The following is a 20039-nucleotide window of genomic DNA, read 5'->3' as shown; positions in this document are numbered from 1 at the left end:
TTAATTTGACAAAAATTTAAGTTAGCATGTTTATTTATGCTTGCAAAATTAAGATAAAAAAAAGTTTGAGACATTGCTTAATATGTCAACACTGGTTGATCCTTTTGTTACGCTTTGATTTCGAGATCATATTCTTATTGAATGAAGGCTACAACCTTAATCGATTTCTCGGAGGACTGTATAAAATTAAGTTAGGATATGATTTGCCGCAACGTTTTATTTGATTGCGTTGTTGATATAAAAAGAACATCAGCATACAAATCCAAGAAAGCAGTGTAGAAAAAAACATGACTATCATGCGACTTAAAAAGTCTTGTTTACTCGTAAAAGTCTCTACTCGAGCGGAACAATACTGTCCCGACAACTGATTGATCATACTTCGAGTGGGGTCAGGTACGTAAAAGTTACCGTTAGTTAGTAAACATTTAAGTCAACATTACAACATGTGGTAAACCTTAAATGGTTTAAATGTAAATTATGGATTACAGAAAAACATAAACTATGGGATTTGAGACAGGAAAATTTGTACCAGGGGTTGAGAAGGATAAGAGGTGTATGCTGTGCAACCTTGTGTTAGACAATCCTATTAAAACTCCGTGTGGACATTTGTTTTGTTCGGGTTGTATTTTACCCTGGGTTGTTCAGCATAAAAACTGTCCTTTATGCTGTCAGATTATTCAAACTTGTGAACTGGAAAATGAAGTTTATTTGAGAGATATTATTTTAAACTCTACTGTACGTTGCGAATTCAGGACTCGAGGATGTACTAAAATAGTTCGACTTCTCGATTCGGATTTACATGGTAAGCACTGCGAATTCAGACCTGTCAAATGTCCAAATTTGGGTTGTGTTGCTGTGCTTCACAACAGAGAACTTGAAGCGCACAAATCTACGAAGTGTCCGTTTCGAGACGCTTTTATATGCTCTGAAGGTTGTGGGCTGCCCCTGCTTCGAGAGCTACCGGAGACACATGATTGCTTAAAGGCTCTGACATCACAGATTGCAATATATGAAAATCAGTTGAACAATATGGAAATAGGACTGAATAACATGACCATCCAGTTTAACAAAAAAGAAAACTACTTTCTAAACCATATTGCAAGTTTACACGGAGAGCTGAAATTACAGGCAACAAACTTTAAGAAGAAAATGATCATGTACCAGAGGATGACAGTCAATAACAATTGCATGGTAAGTGTACTGTTGGGTTGCTGGCGATTCATGATGTCAATATACTAGTAGTTAGTTTTTTCTAAGTCTTTGGAGAAAAAAAACACGTGCAATAGTTTTAACTATGTATATATGCAGTGAGATTTGGTATTTAACAGTCACTTTAAACATTGACATGTTGTCATTGCATTTATAGCTTCTTCTCTTTATTCTTTTTTTTCCTTTTTTTTTGTAGTGGTGGTGGGGTAATGTGGTCTTTTACTAGCGTACAGCTATCTTGATATATACGGCATCTACCATGAGATTTGAAATGCATATCCCACACAATCATGTATAAGACGAGAGTTGACCCGTCTTGCCACGATAAATAATTCTGTGACCTAAATAGCAATTTTAGAAACAGCAACAAACAAACGAACATGCCAATGCGTTAATTGTTCATTTGATAAAAAGGCTACTTGGCTTACGTGGATGTAAATCGAATCTTGATTCAAATTTACATTCAATCATACAGCTGTGACTACGTTACCTCTGACATTTCTCTTTGAAGTATTTATGTAAAAATTAATTGATTCCAAAGGTAATAATATATATTCTAATTCAAATCAACTTATCTTGTAACACGTGTAGTAAAAAAAAAATACGTGCCGCTATTCATACAATAGTGCGTTTTGTAAAAGTTCGAGATTGCTCTGACGTCCGAGTTAATATTCGCTGATGAAATTGTGCACCTGTATATCTTATGATTTTTTTTTATCAAATTGTAAGAGTCTAATAAGAGTTAAATATCCTATAAAATTTTAATACATCTTTGGGATTTAAAACTCCAACTACAACAAAGAACCTCTTGTAGTGTCGGCCTAATCAGACTTATTTTTGAGATTACGCATTATTTACCCGAAGTTATGCTCCTTTCAAATAAACAAATTAACCATTTTGTGAAATTGCATTGGTGGGTTTGAAATTTGTCGCAAAATTATTGGAAGAAATGAGCCCTATATAATGTCGAAGGTAAATGATTTATGGCTCTCCAGTCTTGGTGATTTGAAAATAATGCAAAATATGTATATGACTTGTAACTTGGACATAGTTCTAAAAATATAACACGCGATAACAGTGTTGTGGTTATCTTCTGTGTTTCACACCAATAACGGACAACGGGCCTACTTTTCTCCACGTGTTACTGAAATGTGGGTTCAATTGTTACTTTTTTAGTTTGTGAACTATATTGACAAAAGGATAAATTTGAAACACTTAAATTAAAGTTTTGAAGTGTCCATTTCAACTAGATCTACCGTTAAAATATTTGAAAAGTACATTTTTTTAATTTGATAAATAGTCAATCATTTTTAAATGCTAATAGACGATCTTATCAACCTTGAAACAAAGATTCCCCGGGACTGTATGGCGCACCCGTAGGAAGACTATTATTGTTTCAAAATACATTAAGAAGTAAAGTTAACCTAACAGCGTGCCAAAACTCATCAATTTGAAATTTATCCTGTGTGGGATGCAACGATCTGCACAATAGATTTTTTAACATTGGTATCTTTGTCATCTTGATTGTAACAAATCACGCAATCTATGTGTTTTCTACTTTGGGTTTATTTATAAAAGAGTTGCAACACACATGTGCTGCACACCTTTCAGCAATCTGAATTGTATGCTGTGAAAAAATCTTAAAACAGAGGAAAAGGCTTACACCATGTTATACGTATGGAGACGGGTGGATGCAACTGCTGCCCACTGGCAGATCTAATCGGTTATGCGTACTTTGGTTTTCAGAGAAAAAAATATATGCATGTCTTTCTATGTTTTGACCTATAATGGTTTACTTGTCTCATTGGCACTCATACCACATCTTCTTATATCTATGTTCTTAATCATTTGCTGACTTCATGACCCAGCCAGTTGTTACAAGCATTTGAAGCAGATTTTTAGTGGGGTTCTTGTTTCTTTCTTAATTTTCTCATGAAATACTCAACAGAACCGTTGTTTATAGATATAGGAAGATGTGGTATGAGTGCCAATGAGACAACTCTCCATCCAAGTAACAATTCATTTGCCTTCTTGTTCCATTGTAAGTTATTATTCGTTTAAATTTATAATTATGTTATCATAGCGTTCAAACAAAACTGAATAACCTCAGTCGAATGAAATTCATGTTAAATTGAACGTTTTTCATCCAGGATTAAACTGCTGTCTAGTATTTTATATACTAAGTGTGTTCCATGCATTTTTTTTATGATTAAAAATATATCCATGCGTTCTCATCCCTCTTTTTTGTCGGTTCCTACAGCCACTCCATGTTTTAATATCGATTCGAATAGATCATGCATTATTTGCGCATATATTTGCAGCGCTCCTTCAGGAACTTTCAACCCGGGAGGTCTTAACTTTTATTTACAAAAGACATCACAATTACTGTAAATGACCTTTTTATCAAAAGTGAATGTTTATTGGCCACGTTTTAAGCTATTGAATGGCTTTAAATTTGAATATCTGACAAATATATTATGTTGTTATTGAGTTGTTATTTAGAGATGAATAAGTTTCAAAAGGAAACATTTTCTCGCTAATCACACATTAAAATAAACACTAAATCTAGTCAAAAGATTATTTTTTTTTCCAGTGTGTTCATATATATGGTATTTTTGGTGTTTGAACTCCGGAAAATAAGATCTAGAAATATTCATTAAGCAGACCTAAGATTTAATATAAATTACATGTTTATGTTGAATAGGAATAACCGTTTGAATATTTTACAATAAAGTGATTTTCATGCTTGCCCTATGTGCAACATCACCGTGAGTTTTAAACATCCAAGTATAAGAGGTTGCTCGGCGATGCGTATGCAAGGCAATGCAAAGACGAAAGCAATTCTACACTTATTCAAATTGAAAATTTATAGCAGTTGAAGGCAGATTGAAACAAATGTTTTATAGCTTTATGGTTTTGTAAAAAGTTGACAATAGAGAAGACTTTCATGCTGAGAAGATTAGCGCCGTCAGAAACATGGTTCAAGTTTAAATCTTACGGCCTTGTTCATTTGCAAAGTACTATATATATATATATAGTAGTACCAAGTCAGGAACACGAGAACTAACATGGGCAGTGGCTCTGAAAACCCCCCAGACAATACCATGCCCAAAAGAAAAAGACGAACAGACAAACAGACAAACAGCAGTTTACAAAAGCAATACTAAAAAAAAAACTTAAGCCTGATTGAGCAACACGAAGCCCACCAAAACCATGATGAACTCAGGTGACCTGGAGGTTAAGCTGAGTTCCTACTCCACTAGTGGCACCCATTGTATTGTTCAAAAAGTAAAAATCCGGTAATAAGTCGTATTCGGTGCCAAAACACTAAGACAGGACGACGGGGGTGTGGCAAAGACAAGTTGAACATATCCTTGGCCATCTGTGACACATATATCGTATAAAGATCTACCAAATCCAGATATAAATCGTCAGAAAAACTTTCAAAGTTTAACTAAATGTTAATAATACATGTTTTTTTTTTATATAAAATTATATGCTTCCCGTGCTACACAAATTATGTGCAGTCTTTTATAATGGCTTCTTCAAGTTAATGGTCGTCCTATTTGCTGATGGACATTTTTTTTTTAATTGTGTGTTTACTTTAAGTTTGTGCACATCAAACTGGGCTGCTATTGGATGATCCTCTATAGTAGTCTTGCTGTCAATTCACTACAAATAAACATGCCAAACATAATGTGTATATTTTTGACCGGGAAGTTTTTTTTCTCACATACCGGCGCCTAACGTTTCTACTTATTTATACATCCATGGTTTTCAAATGTTTAGGCTTTAGCATACATATACAATACAACATTTTTAAACCAAAAATAATGAAGCAGCCGTACAGAAGAAAAAAAAAAACAAAGTGCCAATTTGTCCCAAGGATTTGTATAGTATATAGTATACCATACAAATCCTTGTCGTTCCGAAATGTCCGAAATGTGTATTCAACAGGGTGCCGAACTGGCGTGGGTCCGAAGTGTCTTGTTACCGATGTAGATCGAGCGCACCTGCTCGTGCAAGTCGAAGTCTCATACGACAAAGACGATACAGGATGATATTCAAGATTCAAGATTTTATTAACCAATCATGGACCCTCAAGGGGCATACATATACAATGACATTGATAAATTGTCTAGACACTCATAAGTCTTAAGGTCATCATAACAAATGGACAAAAATGGCTGTATTTACACCTCAAAAACTAAGTACAGACTAACCTGTGCAGTTGGAAAAGTTTTAAGGCCTGGATTGGATTTTGATGGGCATTTTTTTTTCGTTCCTGCAGAAGGTGAAAAAATAAACAAACAGAAACACCTCAAATGCTTTTGATACTGTCCACTCAGTTACACCCATTAACTGCTTATAGTTGTGTAGATATCTATTGTCTGTCTATTGTCCATGCCAATCAAGGACAATCAATACAATTCAATACAGTTTTTACCTGAGAGGGAGCATCTCAAAGTTGTATCCCAACTTAGTTTATTTTTACACCTTCTGCAGGAACAAAAAAAAAATGGTAATCAAAATCAAAAAAAGATTTTATCTTTCTGAAAAACAAAATGCATTTAACTTTTATATATCTAGTGGATGCCAGGCCTTAAAACTTTTCCAACTGCACAGGTAAGTCTGTACTCAGAATAGTTTTTGAGGTCTAAACAGCCATTTTTGTCCATTTGTTATGATGAACCTTAAAAACGTGCTACTTTCTGTGCTTTGTATAGAAAGAAGGGCATGCCAATTACATGACAAAATTTCGTAGCATCACTCGGTATAGGAAAAAAAGAAGGTATGAAATTTATATGGCAGTGGCTATTTTACCAGCTAAAATGGAAAAATATGCTATTTTGCCGGTTATTACCAAGGATTTGTATAGTTATACAAACCTTGTTATTACTAAAACTGTTGATTGGTCCATGGAAGCAGAGACATCTATATGTCTCTGATGGAAGTATTATATTGATATATCACATACTTCCATGAATGGTTAAACTAAATAATAATGTTAATTCATTTTATCACAATATCAAGCAATAAAAATACAGTACAATAAACTTTCAACACCGAGATATGTCTCAACTTTTTGTTATTTTGATAATGCAAATGTTGAGATTTAAAATATCAATACTTTAACATGTAAGTCATGCAAATATTTATAGTCAATGAACCATGACTGAAGGTACAGGGCCAAACAATCGCCATGGAAATTAGATGTGCCAATGCTAATACAACTGCGTACTGAATACCATTGGCTTATCAGAAGTCGTTCCCTTTAAACAAACCTAAGCACAACATTAACTTGTAAACTATGTAAAAGTTTCAAGATGAGTAGGTGGGGCCAAATAATCTATGCCAATGCTTATACAACTGCATACCAAATATCATTGACCATAAACTGACCTAATCACAAACTAATACACTGTTGACAACGCCGCCGCTGCCGCCAACACCAGAAACAGCATACCTATGTCTCGCTTTTTGACTCCCGTCAAGGCGAGACAATATGAATTAAGATATGGAAGATGGTCATAACTAAATCATTTGTAACCTTATAATGATAATTAAAAACATCAAAACACATATTTATATACAAAAGTTGATTTTCAAATCTTAGTAAAATCTATGGTAAAAATATCTTGCCATGTGATAAAAATAGTGTTATGTAAAACTACTTCATAAAAAAAAGACAATATTAAAGTTGTTTTATAGATACCCATGCATCTTTTATACAATACTTTTTAATCAAGAAGCAGTTAAAAGTTCAGGTCTTGTTTCAATTGTTCCTCGGTTATTAAAATGTTGTAATTAACAGCATTTTTTGCTAAATCGCTTATATTCATCACCTGTAGCTTCGGATGCAAGACTTGCTAGTTGTTGTAACAGTATTTGTGTCTCCCTGTATTTTGTGCTTTGAGACATTTTTCTCACTCTTTTTGGTGTACATATGACCGAACACACTGCTGACTGGGTTTCTGATAGATCATCAAATAATCTATGTGATGTCCTGACTGTGTTAATCTTCCAATGATCTGACACTGCTTCATCAACAAACAAGTTTTCCTGATTAACTTCTCTCTTAGTTTGTGTGTATGCCTACAGGGAAGAAGCATACTTTGATGAAACATACAAGGGCAACTTTTTGAATCGAGACTCAATTGGCCATGGATTGTTGTAGCTGTTCATACAATTTCTCTATCATCACTCTCCTGCTGTTCCATCTTTACTTCAGATCTTGGTGAAAAATGTTTCTGAATACGGTATATGCCCAAGCATATGGTACGTGTCACCAACTCTTGATATTTATATTCAGGAGAATCATTTGAGTACACTAACAGCTCTCTTTTGAAATATACCACTTGTCTCTTTCTGTACGCAAAGAATTTTAAGGCTATCAGAAAGTGTTCAGCAAAATCTGGTAATGTGGAGTAATGATGGAGCACAGATTTTATTTTGTCATTTATGCTTTCAATCCTGTTGTTTGTGCGATTCCCAAGACTAATACCATCTTTTAGTCCATCAACCCATTCCTGTCTGATGTGACAATTTCTGTTGTAGTATGATATTACTGAGTTTGATGATTCTTCACGCAGTTCTTTGTAAAAAGTTTGATATTCATCCTAAGATCTAATGCTTGAATTTTCTCACAAACTTTTGAATTGAAACTTCTCGTCTAAAATTCCTTAAAACATGAAACAAACACAACTGCAGCTTTGCTTGAGGTATAGCTTTCCCCAAAAACATTTCTTTCAGTCATGTCTTAATATAACTTATATACCTCCTCCAGTTTTTGTTCTTTAATTTGAATAGTTCAATAAATGTTGCAAGTATAAATTCCTCCTCCTGTGTAAGCAAGAACATAGCAACTATTTCACTTTGTCCATTCCCATCTACATTGATTATTAAGTATAGTGGCATTCTCAGATTATTTGTCTTATAAGTAGCATCTACCAGTATTACTTCTGGGTAACTATCAAATGCATTTCTCATGTGTCTGTCTTGAAAAAATATAGCTTTCAGCTGGTTGTCTTCTGTAACATATTCGACTACTGATTCAGAACTACTTGAGGATAGAATGTCATACATCTGTTCTAAATCTGTCTTCCCAGTTTCAGACTTTTTTTTTTTCATTTCCGATTTTGTGTTATGAAGATCTTTTAACACTATCTTTTTTCCTGTTTTCTTCATTATATAGCTTTGTACCATTTTCTTGTTAACATTCAATTTTAGCAGTTTCGACATCTTTTAGCCCTTCTGCTTTTATCCTTTCAATATCCATATTATCGTGTATACTCTGTTTGACATGTTTGTCATATTTTATCTTTTTTTAATTTATATGGTTGCCAAATTATTACCTTAAAATCATACACATACCTGAGGATGAGCTCTTGTGTTCTTTTCTTCCATGTACACAGCATGATTTTAATTGTCCATATAGTAATTCTCCATTGAACTTTTTGTTTGGTGCTGAACATTCCATGGTTTTGATGGTACATGCATCCCTTTTCCACAGCTGAACAAAATGTTCCATTTTATAATTTTCTATAGCCAATGCAAACTCATTGTAGGAATTGAATTGTGCATTAAGCTCAATATTTGTAGGTGTGGTATCATTCATTATCACAATATATACTGACCAACTATGTTTAGGTTTTAAAGTACTCACCCTTATTCAGTTCATTTGATTTGTACCATTTTTTTTTTAAATTTCAATAGAATTGCCCTAAAATATATACATGTACATGATATTTTTTTCAAAGGGAGAATTGGATATCAATATATAGACTTTATTCAATTTGATAGTTAAAAGTTTAAGTGTTTATAAAAGTAACAGTAATAAAAGTTTATATATATAAATGTTAATTTTGATATTTAATTATTATTCTTATGTCATTTATTCCTGTGAAATATCATTTTACTAAGAGTTGGCAAAATAGCAAATTTGCTATTTTGCTGGTGCTGGCAAAATAGCCACTGCCAATATATATATATATATATGTGCTGCATGAAGAGGTGAGTAATATGATATTTACATGTGTAATGGAGAGAAAGTCATGGTATTCACAGTATCTATTTATTGCATAGTCTGTATCAATAATTTTATGTTCAGCGAATGATGATTTCATTACCCGACATAATTTAGATGCACAGTTTAGTCTCTATTCAGAGTAATTTTTGTGGTGTACACACTGCCATTATAGCCTAAAGGTTAAGATGAACCTTAAGATCGTGTGGCACTTGGGGACCTAATGTATGTCGAAGTGTCACTTCTTGGCTTTAATGAAGCTAATTGTGTACCGTATATGTAAATTATTTGGTAAAATTGCAACTTTATACCCAAATTTACCATTTCATTTCATAAATTTACCATTTTGTACCATTATCAAAGGCTGTTTAGTACCAAACTGTAGTAATAGTGTATGTGTGTCTTAATGATTAAGCTTTTCCTTTTTTAGGAACCAAAAATCAGTTAGCACACAAAGTGCATAAGGCAGTAATTAGAAGAAGTTAAGAAATAGAATACAGATCTAAAATTGCATGTTACATAAACACCAAATTTAAATTTAGCATGGAAGATTTATAACTGTTGTAATGTTATAATGTAAATATGAACAATGGTGCAGATGAGACCAATATCTTTATAAATTCGTCTATGATAGAAAGAATAAAGAAATTTATAAATAAGGCTATATATTGCAGAAAATATAGTTGAGAACTGTTCATGGAATCTTAAGCTGCTAGTCCAGGCATCTTTAATTTATGGCAGTACTTTAATTTTATTTTACAGAATGATCAACAGCAGAGAATAAAGTTTCACTTAAGAAGAGATGATAACACGCTAGGTGTAAATATTACAGGAGGATGCAAAGTAAGTAAATTAGTTCTCTTCAGTTCACACTTACGAGTGATGATAACACACTTGGTGTCAATATTACTGGAGGATGCAAAGTAAGTACATGAAGTGCTAATCAGTTCACACATTAGTGGTGATGATAACATGCTTGGTGTCAATATTACATTATAAGTCCCCCCCCCCCCTCCAAAAAAAAAATTAGAGGGAACTGAAGTGCTCCGGGATGGATCAGTGGTCCTGCTCCAGGGGCCAAATAAATGGCCTTAGTCCTTTTTTTAAATTTTAGATTGTTTAGCAAAAGGCCATGTGATCTTTATTCTTCATTTGGTGTCCTTTGTCATCTGCCCATTGTCCTTTCTATGAATTGCAATCAACTGGAAAAAAACTCTTTTCTAAAACTTGGTATATTTCTCTTTAGTCCAAAAGATTTTGACAGCTTTATAAGGATGTCCATTTCTACAATGGAAGAAAGGAAAACATTTACATTGAATTTTAACATGTCTGTGGAATTGCAAAGCATATATTGTTTAGATTTCCAAAAAATTATTATGATTTAAACAAATGATGTCGTATTTTACAAGTTAGCTTATCTATATTTTGCAAACTGTATGGCATAGCCATACCAAGTTATGATGCAACATTTGTATCATTTGATCTCCTTTTTTCTATTTTGTTAATTTCAGTGCCAAAGACTTTCTTATTTATTTATTTGCTATATAAAAAGTATCATATTGAATAAGTGAGGACAGCATCCATCAATTGCTGTATAAGATATAAAGACTTTCTGCAAAAAAAGAAAGACTGAGCCCTCATGTGCTAAAAGCTTTGTGTAGCATCACTTAATTTCCCCCATAGCTTGTTTCTTGCTTCATAAATAAACCCTTATTTCACAGGAAATGTGTCAAGATCTCTCAACAATATTGTAGAAGACATTTTGAAAATCCATGGTATGCATTCAAATTCATGTAATTCAATTAGAAAAGTTTAACGTCATTATAGTTTTTTCTTCTTCTGTTCAATTCTCTTGTGGCTCGATGGTTCCTTGACAATAGAAGTTTGTTTTATTGTCTGTCAAACTCAGTGCAAATGTTTCCAAGCTAGAAGCAATAATTCTTGTAATAAAATTTACATAAATTAGAGAAAAATGAAATCTTCACCAGGTTCCAGTTTAAAAAATTCCAATAAAAGTTGAGAAGTGATGAAAGAAAGGATTGTTTTCTGCAGCCTCTTTTTGTCATGCACACCAATTTAGGAAAGAGGGAAATATTGTCAAACAAAGGAACTGTTAAGAATAAAATCTTTTTAAGTTGATTTGTTTAATTGCAGCTCTTACACAATGTCTCATTGTGAAAAGAAAACCAGGAAAAAAAATATATAGAATGATTTAACATGATTTAGCAATTATTTGAATGGGAATTACAAGTTACTTGCATTTTATGGAATACAAAAGAGTTCTTTATGAAAACATATATATTATACTTTTCATTATTTTTTTATTGTGTTAATGTCAATATTCTACAAGGTATTTTTATCGGTTTTATTTTTTTAATGATTTATAAGCTTAACAATTATACGTTTTTGTAGTTTAAGTTGACAACATTTTAGTGAAGACAAAATATTCATCATTACTTTTTATGGAAAGCAATTATCATATGTTATCCATGTTTCAGTAAAAATATTTCAGAATCAAGTTATTTACATTTGCTTAAATTTGAGATTCATGCCTTTGCAGATTTACATTTCTCAAAATTTGGGTGTCTTTCAAAAATGAAAAAAAATATGGATTTTTAACATTTTATTTAGATTGAATATGCAAGAAATTTTGGAGAGAAATTATAAATATCATTTTTATGTCAAATGCAGCTGTATAGATTTTAATTAACTGATAATGTAAAAAGAAGTTCCCTGAAGTTGTTAGAATCATAGATTTCATTGTCATGAACAAAGTATGGCAGTAACAAAAGAATTTCTGTTGAATTAAAAGAACATTTTAGTCTTTTTACAAAACCATATCTGTAAAAATTGTAGCTTTAGCCATGAATATTATCACATCAGTTTAGACATGTTTTTCATCATTTCTGCATATATCACTACATCAATGCTAGAAATTAACAAGAATCAATTGTAGATTGGAATCTGCTTTTGTTAATTTCTGCAGATAGTTGAGAGGTTTTCTCTTCAAAAGGAAACCAGATTTAACCTTGATTAGCATGTTGTTAATTTCATTTCCATCTGGTGACAAATTTTGGATGGACTGCATCGACCAATTTCCAGGAACTTAATACATTTTGTATCCCTGTCAAAGATGTGGTCAGTAAGTCCACTCAGTGGTCATCAGATGACATTTATTCAGAAGTGGTCAAGAACGGACAGAACAAGTACTCATGGGACCATCTTTTGCAGTGGAACTCAATATTGGTGGCCTTTGCCTGACACTAATTGCCAGTTGATGAATTTGTAATTGCTGGGGACAGAAATTGAAATGTATTGCTGGTGAAATGGTATTGTTGTTTTCTACTCTGTAATTAGGAGTGATTTATATTGATTTCTTCTTCTTAGTATTTGATATGCAAAAAATTGAAATAATCAACAACACTTGATAATTTAGGATGACTCAAATTTGATGGATAGTTACACACAAAATTTATCTTCTACCTTTGCAGCTGAATGTCTCTACAAGAATGTGACAAAGTTTGGATAGGTTTTTCATGCATATCATAAACATGGTGTAATGAAATGTAAGGAATAGTGTTATTGCGAACCCAATGAAAGTTTTCCACAGTGCCATCTCTATCTTGACCAGGTATTTAAACTTTTGCAAGTTCACCTGTCCTATTGAATGAATACAATAGCTATTTTTCTCTGTGTAGTTTATTCACTGGGACCTTTAAATTTCTTCTAAGAGAAATCTATCACTCATTGATTAATTTACCTGAGTAAAAATATTTTCTCATATATAGACAAAAATACTTTTTTATACTCATTAACTACGTGTGATGATGTATTTATTCAATATTAATAATATATTTTCATTCAGTTTAATATAAACATTGATTCAATCATAAAAAGTTGATTTCAAACAAAAGTTTTATCAATGTTCCTATTGAAATTTGATTTTTTTTTTGTCTAGTTATAGAATACATTTAAGAAGATCTTAATTTGAAACATCATTATTTTCAAGTTCTTATTCATGTCAAACAAATTTTTTTTTAAAAGGAACAATGTTGAAAGTTTTGTCAGAAATCAATTTTTTATGATTGAATCAATGTTTATATTAAACTGAATGAAAATATATTATTAATATTGAATAACTACATCATCACACGCAGTTAATGAGTATAAAAACAGTATTTTTGTCTATATATAAGAAATTTTTTTTACTCAGGTAATTTAATCAATGAATGATAGATTTCTCTTAGAAGAAATTTAAAGGTCCCAGAGAATAAACTACACAGAGAACAATAGCTATTGTATCTATTCAATAGGACAGGTGAACTTACAAAAGTTTAAATACCTGGTCAAGTTAGAGATGGCACTGTGGAAAACTTTCATTGGGTTCGCAATAAAAGGACAGATATTCATTTCTTGAATAGCCAGTATAAGATAGTATAACAGACACAACTGACATTTGTTGTCTTTATTTAACTTTTAATTTTTTTTCTAAAACATTGGAAGCTGTTACAAGAAACTAACTAGCTAATGATCCTAGTAAAATCTTATTTTACATGCCCATAAACCAAAACAACTAATGACCAAGTATAGTATTTTTACTCTAGTTTAATAAACTTGGAGGATTTAAATAGTTAAAATGATTTTTGCCTAGCAAACACAGAGGCAGTTGGAAAAGATTTTGACACTTTTTACCCATAATGGCTAACACAATTACAATACATGTATGTTACAGTAGATACAAACATAAAAGAAAAATTGAATGCACATATGACTTCATTATTCATAGCAGTTTTGCCAGCAACACTGTCCTCTAAGAAAGCATACAATTGCATCAATCCAGAATTAATGCCAAAACATTTGATCTTAAACTGGTGTCAGATGATACTTTTTTTTAATTACAATTTTTCTCCGAAGAGATTTAAAATTTTTATATTTATAAGATTTTTTCAGAGTATAAATGTCCCTTTTCTTGTTATTTTTTCCAGAATAGATAATATCGTATATTTATGCAGTTAAGTTCGGCTAAGTAAATGACAAGGTTCTTTGATCACAGAAGGAAAATGATTCTAACAAGCCCGTATTTAGAGAAGTCAATAAGGCTTTTAATGGTTCATCAAACCAGGGTGTTTATGGTTGGATAACAAAACACCTGGTTATTTAGAAGATAAACGGCTGATAACCTTTTGTACAGAACATTAGAACTATTATTTTAAGACTAAATTATTAGTTTAACCAAAAGGTAATTGAAAGAGACTGGGATATCAGATTTTCACCTGAAGTTACTGTAAAGAAAACCTAAGGAGATTAACTTCAGATAGGTAATGAATCGTAAAAAGAACAAGTTTTTATTATTTTATTTTAGATCCTGATGCAAGATAGCCTTGGCCTTTTTCATTAATTTTTCCTTTGAAGGGCAAGACTTAGACTTTTACACTATTTTATAGCAGTTTGGAAGATGAATATTTTTGTCATATTATATCAAATTGTAGTGTTGAATGTGAAAGCTGATGTATTTTTCTGCTAAAGGCAATTTCAAATTTTCTTTGTACTTTGGACCAGAAAAGTCAGTCAAATTTGTTAAGATTTATTCACTAAAAAGTGTCATTTCTATTATTAGATAGGAAATATAACCGTAGATGTAAACGCCATTGCTTTGGCCAGGAACTACTTGCAATCTTAATTTGAAAGTATAACATTGAAATAAAAAGTATTAATGAGACAACAACCCAACAACTTTATAAAACCTGAAAAGACATGTAGATATCAACTTTCTGTTGAATCAATAGTGCCACCTAAATATCTACACATGTCAAGATCTGATAACATAAATCATCCCAAGCTTAGACAGATTGTCATTCAACTTAACAGAGAATTAAACAACAAAGAACACTTAAAAGTAAAAGGCAATCACCCTCAGGCAAAGTTGACCTTAGATGGATTTGGCAATTATTATTAGGTCCTCTTCAACTGTTTTGGTTCTTATACATCCTTGGCTTTCAAATATTTGGCTCTGAGCATTACTGATGAAGGTAACTCTAGAAAAGCACTTCCGATGCATGAAATTTATAGAGTGTTTTTTTTTTTTTTTAACTTTGAACAGGCACATATAAGGGATCCTAGATAAAGTGCTTTGTTAAAAAACTACAGCAAAGTCAGTTTTACTGCCATAATCTAATGGTTGCATCTTTGCCTTATATTGTCCAAGATATTTTATATTAAATAAGACACTTTGGATTGAACTTTCAATCTTATAGCTAATATAAGGAAATAGGCTGCAAAAAAACATATTAAACTATTTGGACAAAATCTCTCTCTTATTTGGACAAAATCAGTCTTTAAGTTGAACAAAAAGTTACTTTTACTTCTGAATGCTGAGTGTTTTGTGCAAAAAGCTTCAAATATACCAACATTTTATTTGACCTTGTCTAAAAAGAACTCACTTGAGGCAAGCATGAAACTGTTGATAACACAGAATGGAAGTTGTCAAATGAAGGAAGACAAGTACCAATGTTTTGAAGATCTAAATAAATAAGTTTGATCAGAAAAAGAAAACAAAACAATATGTGACATCTCTCTTAAGACATGATTCTTTCACAAAATTTTGGTGGTCAAGAAACACTCAAGTACATGTATCTGTATTTGGTTGATGGTCACAGCAAAAACTATTTGAATATATGATTTCTTTTTTTAATTCAAATTTCTATTGAAGTAGTCAGGAAAATCTAAACTATTTACCAAAATTAAGCTATTTCATTTAAGGATGTACTTAGGTGAGGTTTAGGAATTTTTGTCAAATGTTCATACTAGCTTGGTTTTTTCCCTACGATACAGGGTAAAATATTTTGCCTCATAACACCCATTTTTCTCTTCATATAAGACTTCAATAGCTCATAAAAGGTCATTTACCAAAATTTAAGCAGATTCTATATTTCTTTTTTTTCGATTTGAGACCCAAAATAATACCAATGCGAATATAAGGTAAAAGTCTTGAGTCAGCCTTTTCCCGCCATTTTTTTAAAATTGAATATCTCGAAAAGGAGCTCCATAACCTGTCAATATTTTTAGCTTATTTTGTTCCTTAACTAATGCTCTTCTGACTTATAGTATCAATTTTGAATTCTAGATTTTTTTAATTTCACCTAAGTACATCCTTAAACATTTTTTTTGGCGGGTTTTAACACATAACTCAATTCTTTAATAAGCTTTAGTAACAATCAAGATGGATCAGACAACTTTCTGAAAAAATTGCTATTACATGATTGGTGATGGCTGTAAAAATATCAAATTGGGAAGATAAAATCATATTTAATGGTAATGTTTCAACTAAATGGAAAGCATATTGTTTTACTTGCTACTAGGAAAAATCTAATATGGGTGAATGTGGCTCATCACTTTCATCAAGCAACAGATATTGCCAATAATGTTCTATAATTGATGAGTATGATTTGGAAGGGGATAAAAAAATGAATGTGAAAATTAGAAAATGGTAAGAGGAGTCTTCATAACAATGAGTCATGTGATTAAGATTTCATTTATTTTCCCAACAAATGGTTTCGTGTAAAAAATGCAATACTGCACATGCCAGATTGATTAAGCTTGTGGTCACCTGATGCTCATTCAACAGAGCACTTTATTCATGATCGTTTATTTTTTTTGGCTGTCATTTGCTGTCACAGTCAGATTTTGATTGAGACATCTTCCTTTAAAGAATTATGGGCATTAACTTCTAATGATGACACACCATTCAGAGAATTACAGCTTATGCTGACTGAAAGACAGAGGTCTCTTTAATAAAAAAATCTGAAGAAAAGCCATTTAGCTTTGAATTATGACATAATATATTTTTTGGTTTAGTTTCTTGTTTTTGTATTAGTTAAGATTATACTTTTATCAAACAAGTCTGTTTCAGTGTTGATTTAACAATGGTAGCAAATAGCAGTTTTGCATTTTTGATTTTGAATTGCAATCAAATAAATAAGAATATGGATGCATCTTTCTATGTAAATATAAAAATAAGAAGATGTAGTATGATTGCCAATGAGACAACTCTCCACCAGAGACCAAATGACATAGAAGTTTTCTACTAGTATAGGCCACCGTACAGCCTTTAAATATAGTAAGGTCACTATGTCATACATGTAATGCTGATATGCTGAGTTACATTAAATGCATAGTAAAATTTTAATGGTGACTAGGATCTCTTCCCATAAAACAAGTGTGAGTCCCTGGTGTTTAAAAAATTCTTCCAGTTTGTGGATTGGATGTGTTCTGAACTGTGAATGATAATACATTGTACTTGCCCCAACATAACATAAAAAGGTGATTTCAGTCAGGGCTGCTCAGTAATGATGGCTATTCAACAGCCTCTTCATTATCACGAAAAGCATATTGAACCAGTTGTTTTCATACTGTAATACTAAATTAAAAGGGATGTCAGGAAAATACCCATGTTAAATAGAGGCAAAATATACCAAAGGGATATTTAAACTCAAAAGTCGAAAACAAACTGACAATGCCATGGCAAAAAATGAAGAATGATCAGAAGACAAACAACAGTATACAAAACACTACATGTACATAGAAAACTAAAGACTAAGCAACACGAACCCCACCATAAACTGGAGGTGATCTCAGATGCTCTGTAAGGTAGTAGATCCTGCTCCTCATGTGGCACCTAATGAAAAGTTGACACAAAATGATTATTTAGATAAAAAATGTGTACAAGTTAATTATACACTGAAGTCTGCAAAAAATAATGAAATGAACTTGATAATAGGTAATAACTTTGAATGTATGAAAATAGTTAAAGTCATATTGTGACACTGTTTGACAAGGGAACTTTGGTATGCATCTTTAAAGGTTTAGAACAATTTAAGCTGTTATGGTGGTATTCTCTTCAGTCCTGAAGTTTCTGATCACATTGCCAATACCTCAGAATAAACAATTTTCTGCCTTTTGGTGATTAGACGACTTCTTCAAATTTCAATAAATGGTAACGAATGAATCAACAGTTTAGAGTTGTTTCCTTAATGAATCACTACCTAACTGTTGGAATTCAATTCCAGACAATCTGTTGCATCAATTATTTACAGAATTTCCATCCAAATTGATATTCGAATTAAATTTCATCTTAAATTAGACAAAATAATGGTCCTATTTATTACATGCAGAGATCTTAAGCATGTTAAACATGCTGTATAGTTGAAAACTGTGTAAAATAAATGACTTGATGCTCCAGGATTATTGGAATCAAGCTTCCTATTCCAGTACTTGTGCCAAGGGGGAAAGCTATATATTTCCCTTAATTGGAATTCTGGAAATAATAGTATTTTGCCCCTCAGTGGTCAGTGATTCATACCCAGATGAGTAATAGATTTTAATGAAACTTTCCTTTTTTATAATACAAAACTTTGAATAGTCTGTGTTTGATTGTAATATTTATTCACTCTGCATTTATCATAATCTTTCTATCAAATCTTTGATAGTGGCAAGAATTGTCTTATAGATCAGCAAACTTTTTCATTGGCAATCTTAAAGTGTAACAAATATATAGAATTCTCATTACATTTTAAGCAGCTTCAAAATTACAGCAACATTTTTGGTACTTGATTTTTTAATGGTGAGCTTTATTTGATTTAGCTTAATGGCGTGATGGTTTTTACCATTAGTTATTTACTGTCTGTTGTCTTCCTCTGATGGTTGTATTTTTATGTAAGTGTTTTTACTTACTAAAAAAGTTTCTCACTTACAAACCATTATTAATGGATATTTAGTACTAAAAATTGTGCTAAAGCTAATGTGTCAAATCAGTTAAGTCCCTCAAACATAAGTGCAACTCCTCTTAAAGGTAAAACAATATATGAAGAAACACTTTCAGTCAGACTTTTAAAAGGGGAGATAATTTTACACTTTGTAAATTGGAGGTATATGACTAACATGTGTAGTACATATGTAGTATCATGTGAGTTTGCTTACAGTACCTGTTATTGAATAACTCTAATTAGTCTGCATAAAAAGATACAAAGAATTGTTATTTGATAGAAAGATTAGCTAAGGAAAAGTTTTTCAGAAAAGTTATTGTCCCACTTTAAGTTGTGTCAAAAATCACTGGTAGGAAAAGGTATAAATTGCTAACTCCCTATATGAGGATCATGGTAACATTAAAGTAATGTATTGATTCTTAAAAAGTGTTTCTGATGAAAAATTGTGCACACGAGATGAAGAAAAAGAATTGTAATATAAAAAGCTTTCTCCTGATTTATTAACGAAGTTTAGTTACTATTGTAATTTATTTTGATTGATATTAACCATGGTTGGTTAAAGTGGTAGAAAACGATGTAAAAAGATTTCTTAATCTTTTAGCAGAAGATACTTTAATTACTGTGATTAATGGCTGATGCATCTCGCCACTCTTTCCTTAATTGTGATGAGTTGTTAGGACTGTCTGCTGCCTAATAGAAGTGTCTTCTATAATTTTGTCAACTTGTATTGCCTTTGTGCCGTCTATGTAAACATTAAATCCTCGCAAGAAAGCTTTCATGCAAACAATGCTTTAAAAAGCAGCTTCATAATTTATTTTGTGATTTCCTTTTTCCGTCCCACTTCTCCAGATAATAACTGGTAGGGGGTCAGCGTGTCTTTGATGTGTAAGGACAATCAAATTTCGCATCCCATGTAATTTCATCTAACAAATCATTATGACCAGCAATCACTCATTGACTCTTGTTATAATAAGACATGTCCCATCAGCCTTTCATATCGTGTTGTCAATTTCATTTTCTTTCCCTCGTGTCTTGTGTGCTTA

At 31.9% G+C, this 20039-nt stretch overlaps 1 protein-coding gene across 2 annotated transcripts in view; it reads left to right on the top strand.

Annotated features, from left to right (window-relative positions):
- The first annotated feature begins 408 nt into the window (after window positions 1–408).
- Window positions 409–20039, top strand: part of LOC127701720 (E3 ubiquitin-protein ligase PDZRN3-B-like) — a 173697-nt gene continuing 154066 nt past the window's right edge. Inside the window, exons 1-2 of one of the 2 annotated variants that reach the window (XM_052205716.1) lie at window positions 409–1191; window positions 9998–10078. In XM_052205716.1, coding sequence (XP_052061676.1) covers window positions 502–1191; window positions 9998–10078 — 771 coding nt within the window. In that variant the 5' untranslated portion in view covers window positions 409–501. The remainder of the gene's footprint in view (window positions 1192–9997; window positions 10079–20039) is intronic. The other variant, XM_052205715.1, reaches the window with a different exon arrangement.

This window comes from Mytilus californianus, unplaced genomic scaffold, assembly GCF_021869535.1.
Source record: "Mytilus californianus isolate M0D057914Y unplaced genomic scaffold, xbMytCali1.0.p SCAF_1, whole genome shotgun sequence".
Lineage (NCBI taxonomy): Eukaryota > Metazoa > Mollusca > Bivalvia > Mytilida > Mytilidae > Mytilus > Mytilus californianus.
Note: the sequence above shows the minus strand (reverse complement) of the source record. Positions and strands in the feature narration are given on the sequence as shown.